This window comes from Sus scrofa, chromosome 11, assembly GCF_000003025.6.
Source record: "Sus scrofa isolate TJ Tabasco breed Duroc chromosome 11, Sscrofa11.1, whole genome shotgun sequence".
Taxonomy (NCBI): domain Eukaryota; kingdom Metazoa; phylum Chordata; class Mammalia; order Artiodactyla; family Suidae; genus Sus; species Sus scrofa.
This window is the reverse complement of record NC_010453.5, coordinates 70118282-70136555: the sequence shown is the minus strand read 5'-3', so window position 1 is coordinate 70136555 and position 18274 is coordinate 70118282. Positions and strand designations below refer to the sequence as shown.

Below are 18274 nucleotides of genomic sequence, written 5' to 3'. Positions count from 1 at the left end.
CTCCCCTTGTGGCTCAGTGGTTAATGAATTCGACTGGGAACCATGAGGTTTCGGGTTCGGTCCTTGGCCTTGCTCAGTGGGTTAAGGATCCAGCACTGCTGTGAACTGTGGTGGAGGTTGCAGACGCAGCTCGGATCCCTCGTTTTGCTGTGGCTGTGGTGTAGGCCGGCGGCTACAGCTTCGATTAGACCCTTAGCCTGGGAACCTCCATATGCCTTGGAAGCGGCCTTAGAAATGGCAAAAAGACCAAAAAAAAAAAAAAAATACACTCACACAAAATATCGCATTCCTGTATTATATCACAAGCCTAGGAACTTGAGGATGACACTGGAAGAAAGCAAGACAACTGCATACAAAAATTTTTCCTAGGACTCAGGGTTTTTTTCCCTTTTCTAAGACTTGGTTAACTTCTTAAAGTAGAATTTCTCTCTCAGCTCAGAAATCTTCAGAAATGTATTTCTTTTGTCATGGCAGGAAATGTATGTAAGATGACCTATGGAAGGCTTACCCTGAAAGTGGTAAATGATCCTAAATCTTCACTCCTCACCCCCCAATTCTTTGCATATTTAGAAAACTCACTATTGAATTGGGATTTTACTAAAACATCATTGAGAAGGAGGTGAATAGGATTGTCAGGATAAATCATGTAAAGCTATACTGTAGGCAGACATGGAAAATTAAGGAGAAAATCTTCATAACTCAAAGGAAAACACGGTCATAGACATATCTGAATAACTGAGATAACACCAGCTCCAGGGCCATGCACATGTCAGACAAAAAACTTCATTCTTTGATTTGTGCACTTGATGGAGTAAGAAAGTCTCCTTTGGAATTGCTTCACTCTTGGGCTGCAGCATCACCTCTCAACAGACTGGTTTCAAGCGAATGACACATGGAAAAACCCAGAATCCCAGTCAATGTCACCCCCAAAGGATGATTACTGGAGCACTGGTGTCCGTGGTCAGAGACTCGGGACCGTGAAATTGCTTTTGCCTCAAACCAATGGAAATAATAAGGGGAAAGGTTGAGAGTGAAGCCCATCGTGGTGTTTCCACTTCAATGTTGATATTCACACACGCAAATAGACTTTGCTTTGGTGGTGCACGCCAGCAAACACTGGCTCCACACACATTCTCCTCCTCTTTTGTGATCTGTGATAATTGGAAATAAAATATCAGGAGGGCAAATACGCAAAATCTGTAGGTGGACTTATCTAATTGTTCTAATTATTTTGGCACGAACCCTTTAGCAGAACTGCCTAAGCACCATCGAGCTTCGGGCACTGGCTTGAAAAATGAAGGTTCTTATGTCTGTTTGTTTTATTCTGGTTGGTTGTGCAGCAAGGAAACCAGAGAAAAAGAACCAAGCAGCCCTCAACTGAGAGTGTCTGGATCATCACCGGAATTGAAGCCACCATTTGGTTTTGTAAACAAAGGGACAGCTTGTGACATGTTAGTGACGCTTAGTGCCCTCTGGTTCTTCCTGACCCCATTTGCTCCTGATCCTTCCAGAGAAAACACTCTCCTGAAATCACCCATTTGTCATACAGGATAGGATTCCATGGAGGGAATCTTTTCAGAGGTCAAGAGCAGTCTTTGGCATCAGACAGACATGAGTCTAAATTCCATTCTAATTGCTGGCATCACCCTAGCAGGTGACCTAATGAGTGGGAAGTACTTACTGCAGTGCTTGGCATTGGCAAATATGCAATAACTGGTATAAGAGCAAAACAGACTGAGTAATGGTGATGCAGATAAACAGTCATGGAAAAGTTACCTAGGTATGTGGTGGGGAGGGATCGATTCTAGTCTAACAACCATACTGGCCTCTAACAACCATACTGGCCTTCGATGTCCCCAGCAGGACATGGGGGACGATTTGAAGGCTTGTGGCTTAAAAGGGGAAAGAGAATGGAATTAAAACATGTACTGGAGAGACTGGGAGAAAAGAAGCAGAATAAAAGCAGCTGAGGCGAGCAGAGAAGATGGGAGTCCAACTAGGACCACTTCAGAACCATGAGGTTGACCCGGTGCTGTAACGATCTGACTTCCCTTAGGAATGATCTGTGTTTGCATTTAAAAGTGCTAGTCTGCTCTAAAGATCACTTGTAAACTGAATCTTAAAAAATGATGCAAATGAACTTATTCACAAAACAGAAATAGACTCACAGCCTTAGAAAATAAACAGATGATTACCAAATGGGAAAGAGGGGGAAGGACAAATTAGGAGTTGGGAATAACGTATACAGACTACTGCATATAAAACAGATAAACAACAAAGACTTATTGCATGGGAAACTATATTAAATATCTTGTAATAATCTAAATGGCAAAAAATCTAAAAAAATATGTGTGTGTGTATATACATATATATAAATGTATGTATAACCAAATCATTTTGCTGTACACCTGAAACTAACATAACATGCAAATTAACTATACTTTGGAGTTCCCATCATGGCTCAGCAGTTAACAAATTCGACTAGCATCCATGTGGACATGGGTTTGATCCCTGGCCTCGCTCAGTGGGTTGAAGATCTGGCATTGCCATGAGCTGTGGTGTAGGTCGAAGACATGGCTCAGATCCTGTGTTGCTGTGACTGAGGTGTAGGGTGTAGGCTGGTGGCTGCAGCTCTGATTCGACCCCTAGCCTGGGAACCTCCATATACTTTGAGTGCAGCCCTAAAACAAAACAAAACAAAACAAACAAAAAACTATCCTTTGATTACAAATGGTTTAAAAATAAAATAAAATTTAAAAATTTTTTTAGTTACTAGTTTGCTCGGAATGCCTTAGTCTGACTTTTATGAAGTGTTTTCCAAATGAGCATAGGTTCAGCTAAATGAGTAAACTTAGTGCATAAATTTACAGAAAGATAAATGTTCAATGAAATAGGTGAAAAAAATCAAGTACTTTTATTAATTTATGCAAAGCTAATATACATACCTCCACATATTTCTTCTGTTTCATCATCTATGCATTCTCTATCATCGCACTCACAAAATTTACCATAAACGAGTCCATTTCCATCAGAATTATCACACTTACACCTGCCACAGTGACATGTACCTAAACCATTAAAACAAAACAGAAAGTATTTGTTAAATGTATACAAATTATAAGTAATGAATTTTAACCTATGTCTTTAATGAACATAGAAAATTCAAGTCAATTTAATATCCCAATTGGGTATTACTGTGCATATGATGACATAAATTTACAGCATTCTTTCTTGAGATCATTGTAGTCTAGCAGTTATATTTCATAGCACACAGTTACTACGACCTCTAGTTTCATGAACATAAATTTTAACTTTCCAAGAACAGAGCTGCTTTATACATGTCCATCCAATCAAAGCGTGAATGAATATCTTCTGATCACACGTGGGTCTCAAGTGAGTAAAACTCTAATCTTTGTGGAGTTCCCGTCGTGGCTCAGTGGTTGAAGAACTCGACTAGGATCCATGAGGATGAGGGTTGGATCACTGGCCTTGCTCAGTGGGTTAAGGATCTAGTGTTGCTGTGAGCTGTGGTGTAGGTCGCAGACTCAGCTCACATCATGCATTGCTGTGGCTGTGGTGTAGGCTCCAATTCGACCTCTAGCCTGGGAACCTCCATATGCTGTAGGTGCAGCCCATACCATAGGATATCACTTATATCTGGAATCTAACATACGGCACAAATGAACCTTTCCACAGAAAAGAAAATCATGGACTTGGAGTATAGACTTGTGGTAGCCAAGGGGGAGGGGGAGGGAGTGGGATGGATTGGGAGTCTGGGGTTAATAGATGCAGATTATTGCCTTTGGAATGGATTAGCAATGAGATCCTGCTGTGTAGCCCTGGGAACTATGTCTAGTCACTTATGGTGGAGCATGATAATGTGAGAAAAAAGAATGTACACATGTATATGTAACTGGGTCACCATGCTGCACAGTAGAAAAAAAATTGTATTGGGGAAATAACAATTCAAAAAAAAATAAAAATATGTAAAAAAATAAAATGACAAAAAAAAGTAAAATTCTAAGCTTTGTAAGAGAAGTAACCTTGCTTATCTTCCTCACCAGTATTTATTCAATGCTTTACACAATATTTGATATTATTTATGTAATAAATGTTTGTGGAATTCATCATCAAATACATAAATAAAAAACTTAGATGCTCCTATACACTTCCTCATTACAACGGGACCAGAGTGGGTTTTCTTAGGCATAGCATCTTGGGATGTCACCAAAACCTCAGGACAGCTCAGGGGGAGACAGAGATCCTGGGGTCATCTGGTTTACCACACACTCAGCCAGGTTGGAGGATTTGACTACAACCCCTGAGAGTGATTTCACTGACAATGAAACAGCATTCGAAGGATACTGAGAAGCAGAATGTCCATTTGAAGAACTTCCTTTTTAGTACTTGTTTTTAAATTTTTAATTGATCAACACTGCTGCTACCACATATTGAGACTTTGCCATTCACCACATGTCATCCTTGACTCTGAAAAGGCAACAGGAGATCGATTCAGCCATAATTCTCTTCAAGTTTTATATGAGTTGGAGTTCCCATTGTGGTGCAGCAGGAAGCAAATCCAACCAGTTTCCATGAGGATGCGGGTTCGATCCCAGCCTCCATCAGTGGATCAGGGATCCGGCATTTCCGTGAGCTGTGGTGTAGGTCACAGACGAGGCTCGCATCTGGTGTCGCTGTGGCTGTGGTATAGACCGGAAGCTGCAGCTCTGACTCAGCCACTAGCCTGGGAACCTCCATGAGCCTCTGGTGAAGCCCTCAAAAAGAAAAAAAGAAGGTTTTAAATGAGTAAAAACCCATGTGATAAAACAAGCGGAGAAGTGCAAAGTGCTGCAGAAACATCCAGTAAGGGGATTTCACGGAGACCCCGTGGTCAAAGATAGAGTCCCTGGGGAATGGCTCTGCAACTGCGAATGGGAAGGCAAGTAAAAACAACAGTTAAGAGAAGTGAGATGCTGACTGGTGACGATGCCCACTTCCAGCAAGAGACAACAGCAAAGGCTTTGGAGTCAAAGAGGAAATAAAAGAAAAAAAAAAAAAAAAGACAGCTGGAGCACCATAGAAAACATGTGGAGAGTGTCACAAAAGGAAAACGGCAACTGAAGATGCCGTTTACAGATGTCTTAGAGGTCATTCCAACTTTTCATCCAAGAATAATGAGCAGCCACTGAAATATTTTCAGCAAGGGATCAGGTATCCATTTTCCCCGGTTTACTCTGATGTCGTGGAGAAGGAGGCAAAGCGGATACAAGGGAGTGTTAATTCACTAGCTTGTACGAAGGAAGAGGGAGGCTGACCAGGGTGATGGCTATAAGTTTTGAAAAAAAGCAAATACACTTGGGGATGTTTTCGGGGGAAGAAAATACAACTCGAGGACTGGGAATGAGAGGTAAAAGATGAAAAGATCCGAAGGTGATACTGATGTTTGCACTGAGCCACTGGATACTGGCAATTGTGCATGTACCAGAAAGTACGTGGTTTTAGGACCAAGGGAGGCTTACAGGCAAATCCAGGTCCGATTCCCCAATGTTACTGTACATTTTTGAGGTCATTACTTTTCTCTCTCTCCAATGCCTTATCTGCCAATACTGTCTGCTTCACAGAGCTGCCGTGAGGATCAGGTGATAAATATTTCACAGTCATCTAGCACATTGTAGGCTTTCAGAAAATGTTAGGTTCTCTGTCTCCCCCCACCCTTACGACTTCAAGTGTAGCAGTCATACTCCCAAATATTTTCTCCAGACACACTCTGTATTTACGGATCCCACCATTCCCTATTTTCATACCCTCTGCATGGTTCTGTTACCCAGTTCCCTTGTGATTTGCTATGATCTGTAATCCTTTCTCTCTCTCACAGTCACATACAAATGGTGATTCTGCAGAATTTGAACATGAATTTTTCTTCCTTGAGAATACTTGCTTGAATTTTACTTTTACTAAATTTCATGTTATTGTTTTTGTCCCCAAACTTTTTTTTTTTCTTGGCTTTTTAGGGCCACACCCATGGCATATGGAAGTTCTCAGGCTAGGGGTTGAATCAGAGCTGTGGCTGCCAGCCTACACCACAGTCACAGCAATGCAGGATCCAAGCTGAGTCTGTGACCTACACCACAGCTCATGGCAATGCCAGATCCTTAACCCACTGAGTGAGGCCAGGGATTTAACCTGTGTTAACGGACACTAGTCAGACTCATTTCCACTGAGCCATGACAGGAACTCCTCCCCAAATTATTTTAATTTATAAAAGTCTGCTTCAAATCTAATGCGACAATCCATGGTATTGCCTCATCTCCTTTTTCCCTCTAAGTATCACCCTTCTTTTTCATTTTCATATTTATTCATGTTGTCTTTCAACTTATCTATTCATTAAATTTCTCACTGCTTATTGTATTCTTGGCAAAGTTTCAGGTGCTATAGGAGAGAAGATGAATAAAATTGAAATGAAGCACACCACAGACCAGGAAGAAAGAGCTAGATGATTGATAATTTTTACAGATATTTATATACATGAAACCAGATGACGCAAAGGCATTTGCAACAGACTTGTGACAAATGCTATAGAGAAGGCATAAACCTCAGTGTGGCTCTGTGAAGGGGGAAAGGCACAGGAGAGGAGTAAGTTCTTGAGTTGGCACTTGATGTATAAATAGAATTTCAACAAGTGGAGATGGAGAGAAGACTTGTGATGGTGAAGAAGGAGCCTGGGCTAAGGAACAAAGATGGAGAATTAAAGAACAGAGAAGTCTGGCTTGGGTCGGAAGGAAAGAATAGGTCGGAGGCGGACAGTACAGGATCAAGAATACTGGGCCAATATTTGTGTGCTGGAATACCAGGAGCCCTTCATGGTTAGGGAGAGAAGAGTAACCTCGTTGTTAGGCAGTAGCTGTTTTCAGGAAGGATGGGCAGGTACCACCTCCTCCTCTGAACCCTACAGCTTCTCAGTGACGTCCCCCACAGGCAGACTCACTCCAATCCACACGGCTGAACCGTTCCTGGGTGATGCGGGACGTTTACAACAGTTCAGAGGCTTCCTGTCTTACTCACCAAGTGGAATTCACAACGGAGGCTCCAGGATATGGCATATGGAAGCCCAGGCAAACGTGCCAGACTCGAGTGTTCATGCTATGTCATCTTGCATCTCTTTCTTGGTTGCCAGTTAACAGAGTCTCTAGGAGGGGTCTCCTGCTTTATGCTAGATTATTTTAGCTCTGACTTTTCATTCTGCCTAATATAGCTGTCTCTTTCTAGGATGACTCCCTGTCTTGAACAGCAGCCTAAGCTCCTGATGCAATGGTGCTGGAGCCTTGCCTTGCTCTGCAGACTGTGCCTTGCTGTTCTGAGCCCCTACACTCAGCTTCTGGAACTCTTTTGTCCCAGCTCCAGCTCCAGCTCCCTCTGCCCTCCGGTCTTCTGCCCGACTCCATATACCTCCTCTTCCCCTTCTGCTCCAAGCTGCTTCCTGCAAGCCCCACTGTGATGTGAGGGGGGAGACATGAGCACAGAGAACTCGGAGACTAACACAATTTGGAGCAGTGGTCCTGAGCTAGGCGAGTAGAAGCAGGCACTAAAAGAAAGACATGTGAGAAGGAGGTTCCCGGCGTAAACCTGAAAGGCTTAGATACTGAGAGGAGAGTAAGAAAGAGAAAAAGAGACTGTGTTGTCTGTAGAATTGGCTAAAAACACATTAAAGGAGGCTAAAGAGATATGACAACTAGATGGAACACCACCCCTGGCTGGATCCTATTCAGAGTGGGGGAACTGCTACAAAGGACACTGTTGGGTAGATGACATAAAAATATTGGATCAATGTTTAAAAAAAAAAAAAACTCTAGAGATAGAACTAGCTTAGAAATGTGTTTTATATCTTATCCAATGTGTTTCATCATCTATTGAAACAATTCTGGACATTTTCTCCTTTGAAAGATGTGTTAATGCAGCGAATCACGCATTTAGATTTACTTCATATTGAAACATCTTTGGATTCCTAAACTAACCCCTTATTTGGTTAAAAAGAAAAAAAATTACCTGGATTTGAAAATCCATCAATCAATCCATCAATCCAAAAAGAGAGCACAAAGAAATACAACTGAATTCAAGTCTTTTTACCGAAAGGAGTTTGGAAAGCATGAAGTTTTCAAACAAAAGAATCTATATGGTGAGTGTGTGTGTGTGTGTGTGTGTGTGTGTGTGTGTGTGTGTGTGTGTTTGGAGAGCAGGTGCTATGAACTGGAATTAGGGAAATTCTATGGAGGGGAAAGAAAAGAAGGAGGTGCTGGAGAGAAGCCAGGAGAGCAACGTTGAACACAGAAAAGTGACCTGCTAGGACTTTTGCCATGGTCCCCGGCTGCTAAACTCACAACTTGCATTGCAAATAGCCCTGATTACTATGAGCAAAACACCCTCTGCGCTGAATCAACCCAGAGCAATTCCTTTCAATCAAAGCCTGTGGGAAGGCCCTAGCTCTTATTGCAGAAGGACTCCACCAAGGATGTGAGCTTCAGGAGGGAAGACATTCGCATGGTGAAGTCCTGGCCTTCAGCATGCAGAGCAGTAGCTGACACCTGTGATCTACATAAGAATTACGCAGGGAACTTACAAACCCCCTACAGTTCATATCAGACCCCAAAGCAATTAAATAAGAATCTCTAGGGTAGGACAGGAGCTTTTCAAGCTCAACCAGCAGTGAGAAAAAGCTGACTTTGAGGTTCCACGTGTCCAACTTTTAACTACAGTAACACTGGCTAACCACCACGGAAGCCAAAAACTGTTATGATTTATAGGATTTTGGTAATTAATTTGAACAGCTCCTCTGTAACATTCCAAGAAATATTTTTAAATGCTGTCTATGAGATAGAAAAATATTCTAGTCAAACAAAAACCTTGCTGTCACTATATTCTTCAATGGGTTTCACATCCAGGGTATCTGAAACTTCTGTCAAACCTGAAAAGTGGGGCTCTATTTGATACTAAGGTATACAGTCAAAGCACCCTTGATCTGCAGCAGAAAAGAAGGAAGTCAGTTTACATAAAGCTTTTTTAAAAGAATGAATCCAGCATTCGAAATCACGGTTCAAGTAGCGCTGGTGGTAGAGTGGTGAGCATAGCTGCCTTCCAAAATCATGGCTCACGATTTACATAAAATGGTGCCAGGGTGTTATTTCCAGCAAATATCCTGCTTGAAGGAGGCATGTGAAACAGCTGGAGAGCATCAAACTCGCCCGTCTCAGCAAGATGACATTTTTTTCCCTATTGATTTATCAGGATTTCATTTCTAAAAAAAAAAAAAAAAAAAAAAAAAACACATACACACACTCCAAAGCATTTTCACTCAGGGGTTCAACATTTCTTGACGCCTACCTAGTGCCATTAAAACCCCAAATTTGACTCTTTCATTTAAGAATGTTTGCGGGATAGCATTCTTACCTGCATTCGAGCAGATGACATCTTGAGAATTCTTGCACATTTGGTTACTTTTTTTCTTGGTCAGGTCACACTTGGTTGGGTACTGGCAAGCATCCCCAGACCAGCCTTCATCACACAAACACTTGCCACAGTCACACCTTCCGTGGCCTGAGAATTGAACAGCACCCAGTTAGACTCCAAGGCAGCCGGTATCCCAACGAAGACGCTTAAGAGGGATGTTGGGTCAAGACTGGGCTATAATGCATTCAAACACAAGTATATGAGAGAGGATTTATAAAAAGTAATTTATATCCAGTATCTTGGAGGGTGTGGGTTTTATGTCAAGAATCAACTTCGATAAATCATTCTAAAAACATTAAATTAACATGTAGAGATATTAGCATAGATAATGGACCCAAAATCTGATAAGCCACAGGATCAGAAAGTGTATCACTAAAAAAAAGTCCACCTAAGACCTGCACAAAAAAGATACAAAAGCCCAATAAAAATAATTCTCATGTAACTGCTTGTTATAACACATAACACCACAAACTCTGAGCAAGGAACCTTACATGAAATTATGCTAAGTACTGGCCTTATATTTATTTGAATTTGATATGTAAAAAATTTTATAGAGATATTAAATACCACCTTGGCAGAAGATGGAAGTGAAAAATAAGTATATATTTTGTTTCTTCACAGGGAAATTTGGTTCAAGAGTCAAAAGGATAAGAGTCACATTTGCCTATCTCCATAGAAATTTCTCAACCTTTCAGGCTCTCAAACCAACATTTTACTCTTTCTTTTGTTATGGTCATTAATTTTATTAAGCCCTGCTCGAAGAAGCTGATAATATTTGTATTGACTATATATTAGACAGAAAGACAAAACACATATAATCCTTGGTCTTTGTCCTCAGAGAACTTAACAAACTGCAAAGTTGAGGTTCAATAGGAAAGAGGGCTGTGTTATCTTCAGCCAGAATGTTTGTTCAACCTTATATTAAGTTGAGGGCTATCGTCTATGTCCTATAGAAATAAGAGGGGAAAGACTTTCTGGACCTTTAACTGGGCCTTGAAAGGTGAGCAGGCTTTGAATGAGTTGTAGGGGGAATATTCTTGTACTTTTTCAAGATAATGGTACTATGCCTTAATGCCTGAAATTCGTAGACCACAATGGAATGGAATCATTGATCTGGTGCCAACAGTCATTCAATGTGGCATCCAAAATCCACATAATGAGGTCCAGATGGTGGGTCAGAATGAATGGCTCAGAGGCATGCCATTTGGGCGTGTTTGACAGAGTCTAAACCTGTGAGTGGCTGTGCCTTTAAAACTCCTCTGCACGTGGCTCTGTCCATGCAAAGTGTTTCTATTCCTGTGGCACTTTTTTCAAATTAATTATTCTATTTTACAAACAAAACCTTGCCTGCACCCTAATTGCAATTCATTTTTTATCAAGTGCACATCACTCTGTCAAATTGATTGTATCATTGTGCATTCCTGTCTGGTCCTGCCTGATGTTGTCAATCTCAGCCAACTTGGTATCATTTACAAGCAGAAGTGGTCTCTCCTGCCAACCATCCAGTCTATTTATACAAGCACTAAGCCAAAGCCTTGAAGTAGCTAAGCCTTTATTGGTGAATTAAGTATCTCGGGAACTGCAACAACGTTTTAATTATATTAGTGTATTAGGTTAAACCATATGAAATAGCCACTTTTTATAAGTTAAATATCGTTCAACCATGTCTTATGGTTTATTCCAATACAACAGCTCCATGTCAATTGCAAAGAAAATAAAAATGATCTAGAAGAAAACAAAGTATCTAGAATGAAGGAACATTCAAGGCTTCTTTTATATTGGATGGAGCATCTTAAACTCAAAACTAAGGTATAAATGGCAGAGGTGGGTAATGGTTTCGGGGTCAAAAGTTATAGCTTTTTTTAAAGGGAGAGAGCCTTGGAAAAAATAGAGGGAAAATAAGGAAAACATACAGACAATAGGAAAAGACCCACTCGTCCCACACTGCCCCAATGAAACATCAGCAGAAGTAATATTTTAGGTGCTTACACCTCAAAATAAGTTCACGAAGGTTCAGTTTTGGAAACTTCTGCCATAAAAGGTTCTAGGATAAAATAAACATGGAAAGAGATATGCTATATTCTTCTCTTAGTGTGTCATGATATATATTAGCACACCGAAGCCCATTTGATGCCCTTTCACGAAAAAGCTATTTAACTTGATTTAGAATATATATATTTTTTTATTAGGCGGCCCCTTTTCCTCTCAGCTTAAATCAATGTCTTGGGCACACACGGTGTCAGAGAATGTGTTTTCAGCTATCCCTTTAGCATCTGATTGGAAGCAAAGATGACAGTCGATGCAAGACAGGTTCATCTGCCTTGATATTCTTTCCAAACTTCGTGCCCAGTAAGGCCTCCTTGATTCATTTTCCTCCATTTAGGAAAGCAAATTGGAATCGATTTTTTTTTTTTTATTGTCAAGAACTGTCAAGTACCAGCCTGTGCAACCTTATTTGGAGATAAGTACATAATTTTTTCAGAAAGAAAATAATCTTCAGACTCTCTACTTTTTATCCAAGGTTCGTAAGAGCTTTAGCCGACCTCAGGGAATCAGGCTGCTATATCATCGAAGCCAGGTGATTTCTGTTACAGTGTCAATAACATGGCTTCAGCAGACATCCCATTTTGCAGAAGGATTTATCCACTGTGTGTTCGTTTTCTGGGGCTGGCATCCAAAGTATCATACACGGAATGGCTTAAAACAACAGAAATTTGCTCTCTCCCAGCTCTGGGGGGAAAAAAAAACCAAAAAATCACGGTGTTGGTAGATGGATTCCCCCAGAAGCCCTGAGGGGGAAATTCTTCCGTGTCACACTCCTACCTATGGTGGCTGCTTGCAATTTTGATATTCCTTGGCTGGGAAAGAGTTCCAGCCTCTCTTTCCGTCTTTGCGTGGCTTTCTTCCTCCACGTGTCTGTGTCTTCACGTCTTTCTCCTCAAAAGGGCACCAGTCATTGGTTTTAGAGCCCATCCCACGAGAGCAGGACCTCATCCTCACTTAACTACATCTTCAAAGACTCTTCCCAGAGTCACCTTCCAGGGACCAGGGGTTGGGATTTTACCCAACCTTTGCGGGTGAGGAGGACCCAATAATCGACAACAGTTGCAAATAATAGGTCCTGGTTATTCTCTTTCCCACCACGCGTTCTTGGGGAAGATAGGGTCATTTTTTTTTCTTAGATATGCAAATAAAGCGGCTGGAGCCTCCCTCCTCCCCATTTCTACCCTACCCTGGGAGAGCCTGAGAATCCTACAGACAGCCAGGCCCAGGTCCACCCGTCCTTCTGCAGCTCTGCCAGCCCCTCCCCTCCCCTGCTCTTCCATAGCTGCTCCCTGATCAGCAGCCCACCAGCCCAGCCTCAGGACATCTGTGCTGCCACTGATGGAGGGAGAGAAGCCACAGCAGACTCTGGAAGAGATCTGGGGACTTTGCGGGCAGAAGGTGGGGTCCCAGACACCTCCGTCTAGGAGAGCAGAGGCAGCGGGCTCCAGGGCTCCAGGGGGCCATGCCCCTTGGCCTCTCAGACCTCCCACCCCATCCCACCTTGGGAATGGATGGCCAAGGGGGACCAGAGCAGAACCCCTAAGTCATGAGGCCCAGCAGAGGGCTCCTACTGCCCAGGTTGAAGGTTGGCCTTGCCCAGGGCAACACGAGGTCCTAACTAGCAAAGCAGTCACCACTCCTGGCTGTCTAGACCATTCCAGTTCTGGTTCTTCTCCAGATAACTCTGTTTCCACAGCAACAAAATATGGTCTTAGAATGAACCACCCAACATACTTGAGAATTAATCTGTTGCCCTCCCAATATGTTCTCAAGGCGTTCTCACACAAAATAAGAAGGTGGGAGAAATGACAAAACCCACTCCCACCAAAGCAATAAGGATGGAAAAGCAAAAGGGTATTTTAGAGCTCCCAGGGCTGTGAATGGTATAGCAAAAAAATTAAATTAAGTTAAATTAAATTAAAAATTAAAAATAATCTTTCTTTGTTTTTCAGCTTCAGAGCCAAGGCCCTGATACAAGCTGGTCGTTTCCAAAACATGGCATTTATCTCTAGATAATTTATACCCAAATACACAAATCTACGTGTAAGTTCAATTTTTTGAGGCGTGATCTAGAAAGAGCTTTGAGATAACTGATTTAAGGGATAGATTTGTAAAGCTATAAGAAAGATTCTATTTCTTAAGCTAGGTGGTAAAGGCACACTATTGATTTTTTTTCATTATCTTTTATACTTTATGATCTCATTTTACTCAAAAGCTTTACAAAGAAAAGAACACATCTGTTACAAGCAACACTCCTACAAGCAATGATGTTAAAGAGTGTTGTTTTGGCACTTTAGTGGTACTCAGATGTCACAATTCTAACTAGTATTCATTAACACACTGCCTGGGAGAGACAGGAAATATTCATCCTTACAACCTGAGGGTTTATGAAGAGCCAGGAGAATGTAGTTGCTAATCTGAACAGAAGGGCTTATTATTCAGAAGAACAGGGCGAAGCCAGCAAGCAAGGTGCAGAGAAGAGCTATGAACTGTCTGGGTCTCAGGAAAGGGCTCTGTCCCCTGCCCCCTCCATTGGGGGCTGAATATAGGACAGAGAGAGAGAGAGGGCTGGAGACACCACTGTGTATCCCTGGAGAAGCTTGGCCAATTTTCTCTGGACCATCTTGGTACCATTTCAATAGAACACAAATGGGATGGACTGGAAATTTGGCGTTAGTAGATGCAAACTATTGCATTTGCAATAGATAAGCAGTGAAGTCCTGCTGTGTAGCACAGGGAACTATATCCAGTCACTTTCGATGGAACATGATGGAGGATAATGTGAGAAAAAGAATGTGTGTGTGTGTGTGTGTGTGTGTGTGTGTGTGAGGATGAAGGCAGAGATCAGGACATTCTTCTACAAGCCAAGAAACACTAAAGATAGAGTTCCCATTGTGGCTCAGCAGGTTAAGAACCACACGAGGTATCCATGAAGATGCAGGTTCAATCCCTGCCTTAAAGATCCATCATTGCCACAAGCTATGGCGTAGGTCACAGATGCGGCTGGGATCAGGTGTTGCTGTGGCTGTCACCACAGGCTGGCAGCTGTAGCTCTGTTTAGACCCCTAGACTGGGAATTTCCATATGCCGCGAGTGCCACCCTAAAAAGAAAAAGAAAGAAAGCAAGACAAATACACCAACAACAGCCAACAACACACCTGCCAGGGAGAGGCATGGAACAGATTCTCCCTCGTAACCCTCAGAATGAAGCCACCCTACAGACCACTTGATCTTGGACGTCTAGGCCCCCACACTGGGAAACAAAAACACGTCTGTGGTGTAAACTATCCCATTTGGGGTACTTTGTTATGGCAGCCCTAACAAACTAATATGGGAGCTCGAAATACCGTTTAAAAGAATTACAGGAAAATGAAGATGTATCACTTTACGTTTCTGAGCTTATGGTTTGGAAAAATAATTGCCACCTACTGGCATGGCCAACATATCTTAATCCATGTGCTTGAGATGACACCATAAATAAAGGAATCTTGGGAGAAACAACTAAATCTGGATGGTCCTAGTATACACAGGACCATGCCTAAGGATACACTGCAAGGCAAAAATCTCTAAACAAGACGTATGTATTTCTCTTTGTTAGCTTGTGTCAACCATACCCAGTCTCTTGGGATAGAACATGATGGAAGACAGTATGAGAAAAAGAATGTAGATGTATATGTATGACTGGGTCACTATGCTGTACAGGAGAAATTGACACAACACTGTAAATCAACTCTAATTAAAAAAAAAAAAGTCAGTAGGAAAATAAATCAATAGAAATGCCCCATCTAGCAAAACATACTGCTTATGGAATCATCAGGAAACAGGCAGAATGATTCTTTATGGCTTATGTTTCTAACCACTCTTCTTAGGATTCCTCCACTCCCCTAAGCCTCGTTTTCTAGAAAATAAAACCACTTTCTTTGTCTGAAAAGAATACCACGCCTCTCCCATTCACTCTGCTGCTTTACTAAATTCCAGCAGGCTGTGGAAAGGCTCCCCCATATACAGCTTCTAAAATATGTCTAGAGGTAGATCTTACAAAAAGCCTGCACTTTTTAAAAAGTCTACCTTTTTAAGAAAATCTATTTTTTTTTTAAAAAAAAGAACTCTTTCATTCCTCCTTAAAGTCTGTGCAATGGCTCCAAGTCAAAGGCTATGATCATCTCATGATCTTCAAATGTCATGATCAAGTAATTCTTTGGTTATTTTTTTCCTCAGCCAACTAAAAAGGAGCAGATGGCAACAATTTTTTAATTTCCTTCTCACTTAGTTTGAAAATCAACAAACACTTATATGTTCAGTAAACTTTAATGTAAATCCTCGAATTGCAAGGACTCTTCTTTTCTATTCATTAACTCCCTAGGGTACCTCTGCTCTAAGCTGTTACAAAGTGGGGAGTTAACAAAAGTGGTTGAAAATTGAGTTCACTTGATTGGGAAAAAAAAATGCAATCACTCTCTTGCAAGCAGGTAAAGGCACGTTGCCATATAACATTGACTACAATACAAGGATCAGTCACCAGAAAAATACATCTTAGTTGGCATGGCAACTACATTGAGCTTATTACTATGCATTTCTGAAACTTATAAACTCATGAAGTCATTTATAAAACTGAACAACATGCAAACTCATGGACAAGGTAAAGTGTTTCAAGATGAGTCGTCACTTTTGATTCCCTTTTTAAACATTAAAAATCTAGATAAGTAGACAGAAAAATTAAATTGGGAATGAAGCCATAGGGAAAGCAATGTATTTTTTTGGGGGGAGGGGGTTGTTTGTTTGTTTGTTTTTTGCAGGGGGTGGATATTACTCTTTTATGCTGATCTGATCTCCTCATCTCATTTCTGGAGGAGAAAAAGCTGGACACAGCTCCGTGGACAAGTCGCTCTCAGAGAAATCCTGTATACTGGTGAGAGGAGAGGCAAACTTTGCTGAGGTGTGCATTTAAGGGGTGAAAATGAAAGGAAAGGTTTGGTAACAGCCACTGTGCTCATTTGTTTTGAGACCATTTAAAGCCAAGATATTTGGAGACAGGGAAAAGAGCAGGACAACGATGGGAACCATTGCTCCCAAGAGAAGGAATCTCTTTACCTGAAAATAGGAACAGTTCAAAATTTCCTGGCCCCCTGGTTTTGACTCATGAGCTCTGCCATTCCCCATTCTTCAAGTTTATAGTTATCATAATTCAGGATAGGTAAGTTTCACCCTTCATTCAATCAAAATATCCCATTTTTAGTCATTCTAGATAATGCATCTCGGCTTCCCTTTTACATGGGTACACAGAGATTTGCTCTGGAAAATGGCTTTATCAAACTCTACTAGAAGGCCTACAATACCAAATAGATATTAAATTTCTGAGTTACACATCACTTTATTTCATATAATCTTATTTGATGATCGATATGGAATGAAAAAAAAACAAAAAACAAAAAACAAAGGCAGTATTACCATCCTCACTCAGAGAAGAAGAAATTCTTGGTTAATGTCTTTAAACAATTCTTCCTTTTTTTTTTTTTTTTTTTTTTTTTTTTTGCTTTTTATGGCTGCACCTGAGGAATCTGAAGTTCCTAGGCTAGGGGTGGAATCAGAACTGCAGCTCCGGCCACAGCCACAGCCACAGCAATGCCAGATCTGAGCCGCATCTGTGACCTATACCACAGCTCACAGCGATGCCAGATCCCCAAGCCACTGAGAAAGGCCAGGGATGGAACCTGCATTGTCATGGATACGAGTCAGATTCGTTTCCACCGCGCCACAACGGGAACTCCGACAATTCCTCCAAATTTTTAACCAAGCTCTCAAGTTGCCCACTCAGCCTGGGTACCCTGTCTGAAGCTTGAGCAAGAATGCAATGTCCTAACTTCCGGTCCTTTCTTCCTCTTACATAACCCTCATCCAGTCTGCCGCCTCCTCTCCAGCCCCAAAGGCTGTGTCCAGGTCCATTCGTTTCATGGAACCCTGGTCCCTGGGGGCCCTGCTGCCCTCACTCCTCTATTGCAACCTCAGGTTCACTGTTAGCACCTTACTCTTACACCACGGAACTGAACAGGCATCTCCTGGTCTTTACGAAACGTAATCAACACTCCGTCTACTAAACACATGTCCTTACTTTTGATCTCTATTCCAAGTCAAGTCTCCCTTTCTTATTCAAATCTTCAAATGGGTAGTTTTTCATCCTCCCTTTATTTTATTTTTATTTTTATGGCCACATCCGCAGCATATGGAAGTTTCCAGACCAGGGGTTGAATCTGAGCCGCATCTGTGACCTATGCCACAGCTGCACCAATGCCAGATCCTTTAACCCACTGCACTGGGGCCAGGGATCGAACCCAAGCCTCCCCAGTGACCTGAGGCACTGCAGTCAGATTCTTAACCCACTGCACCACAACGGGAACTCCAAGATGTTTTGACTTCTATATGTGTGCTATCTACGTACATATTGCTGCACGTTCTCTCCTTCTTATTCAAATCTCCAGATGGGGATCTTTTTCCTCCCAACCACACCTTTTATCTACAGTTACTTCTCAATCCCGCAATTCTACTGACATTTTTTCTAAGAAAAATTAATATGCCTTTTACCCCTTATTTCAACTGACATTGTAGTCTTTCTCTTATGAGCTCCTTACCAACCCTCTGGCATGGTCCGTCTTCCTCCCACTCTCCTCCCAGTCCTTCTCTGCCTCCTCGCCCTCCTCCATCACGCCTAAACACACAGCATCTGTAAAAT

At 41.7% G+C, this 18274-nt stretch overlaps 1 protein-coding gene across 1 annotated transcript in view; it reads right to left on the bottom strand.

The window, feature by feature from the left end:
• The window catches only part of ITGBL1 (integrin subunit beta like 1), a 204924-nt gene that overhangs the window by 110419 nt on the left and 76231 nt on the right, over window positions 1–18274 (bottom strand). Inside the window, exons 3-4 of the mRNA XM_005668526.3 lie at window positions 9442–9588; window positions 2946–3068 (exon numbers count right to left, since the gene is read on the bottom strand). Coding sequence (XP_005668583.2) covers window positions 2946–3068; window positions 9442–9588 — 270 coding nt within the window. The remainder of the gene's footprint in view (window positions 1–2945; window positions 3069–9441; window positions 9589–18274) is intronic.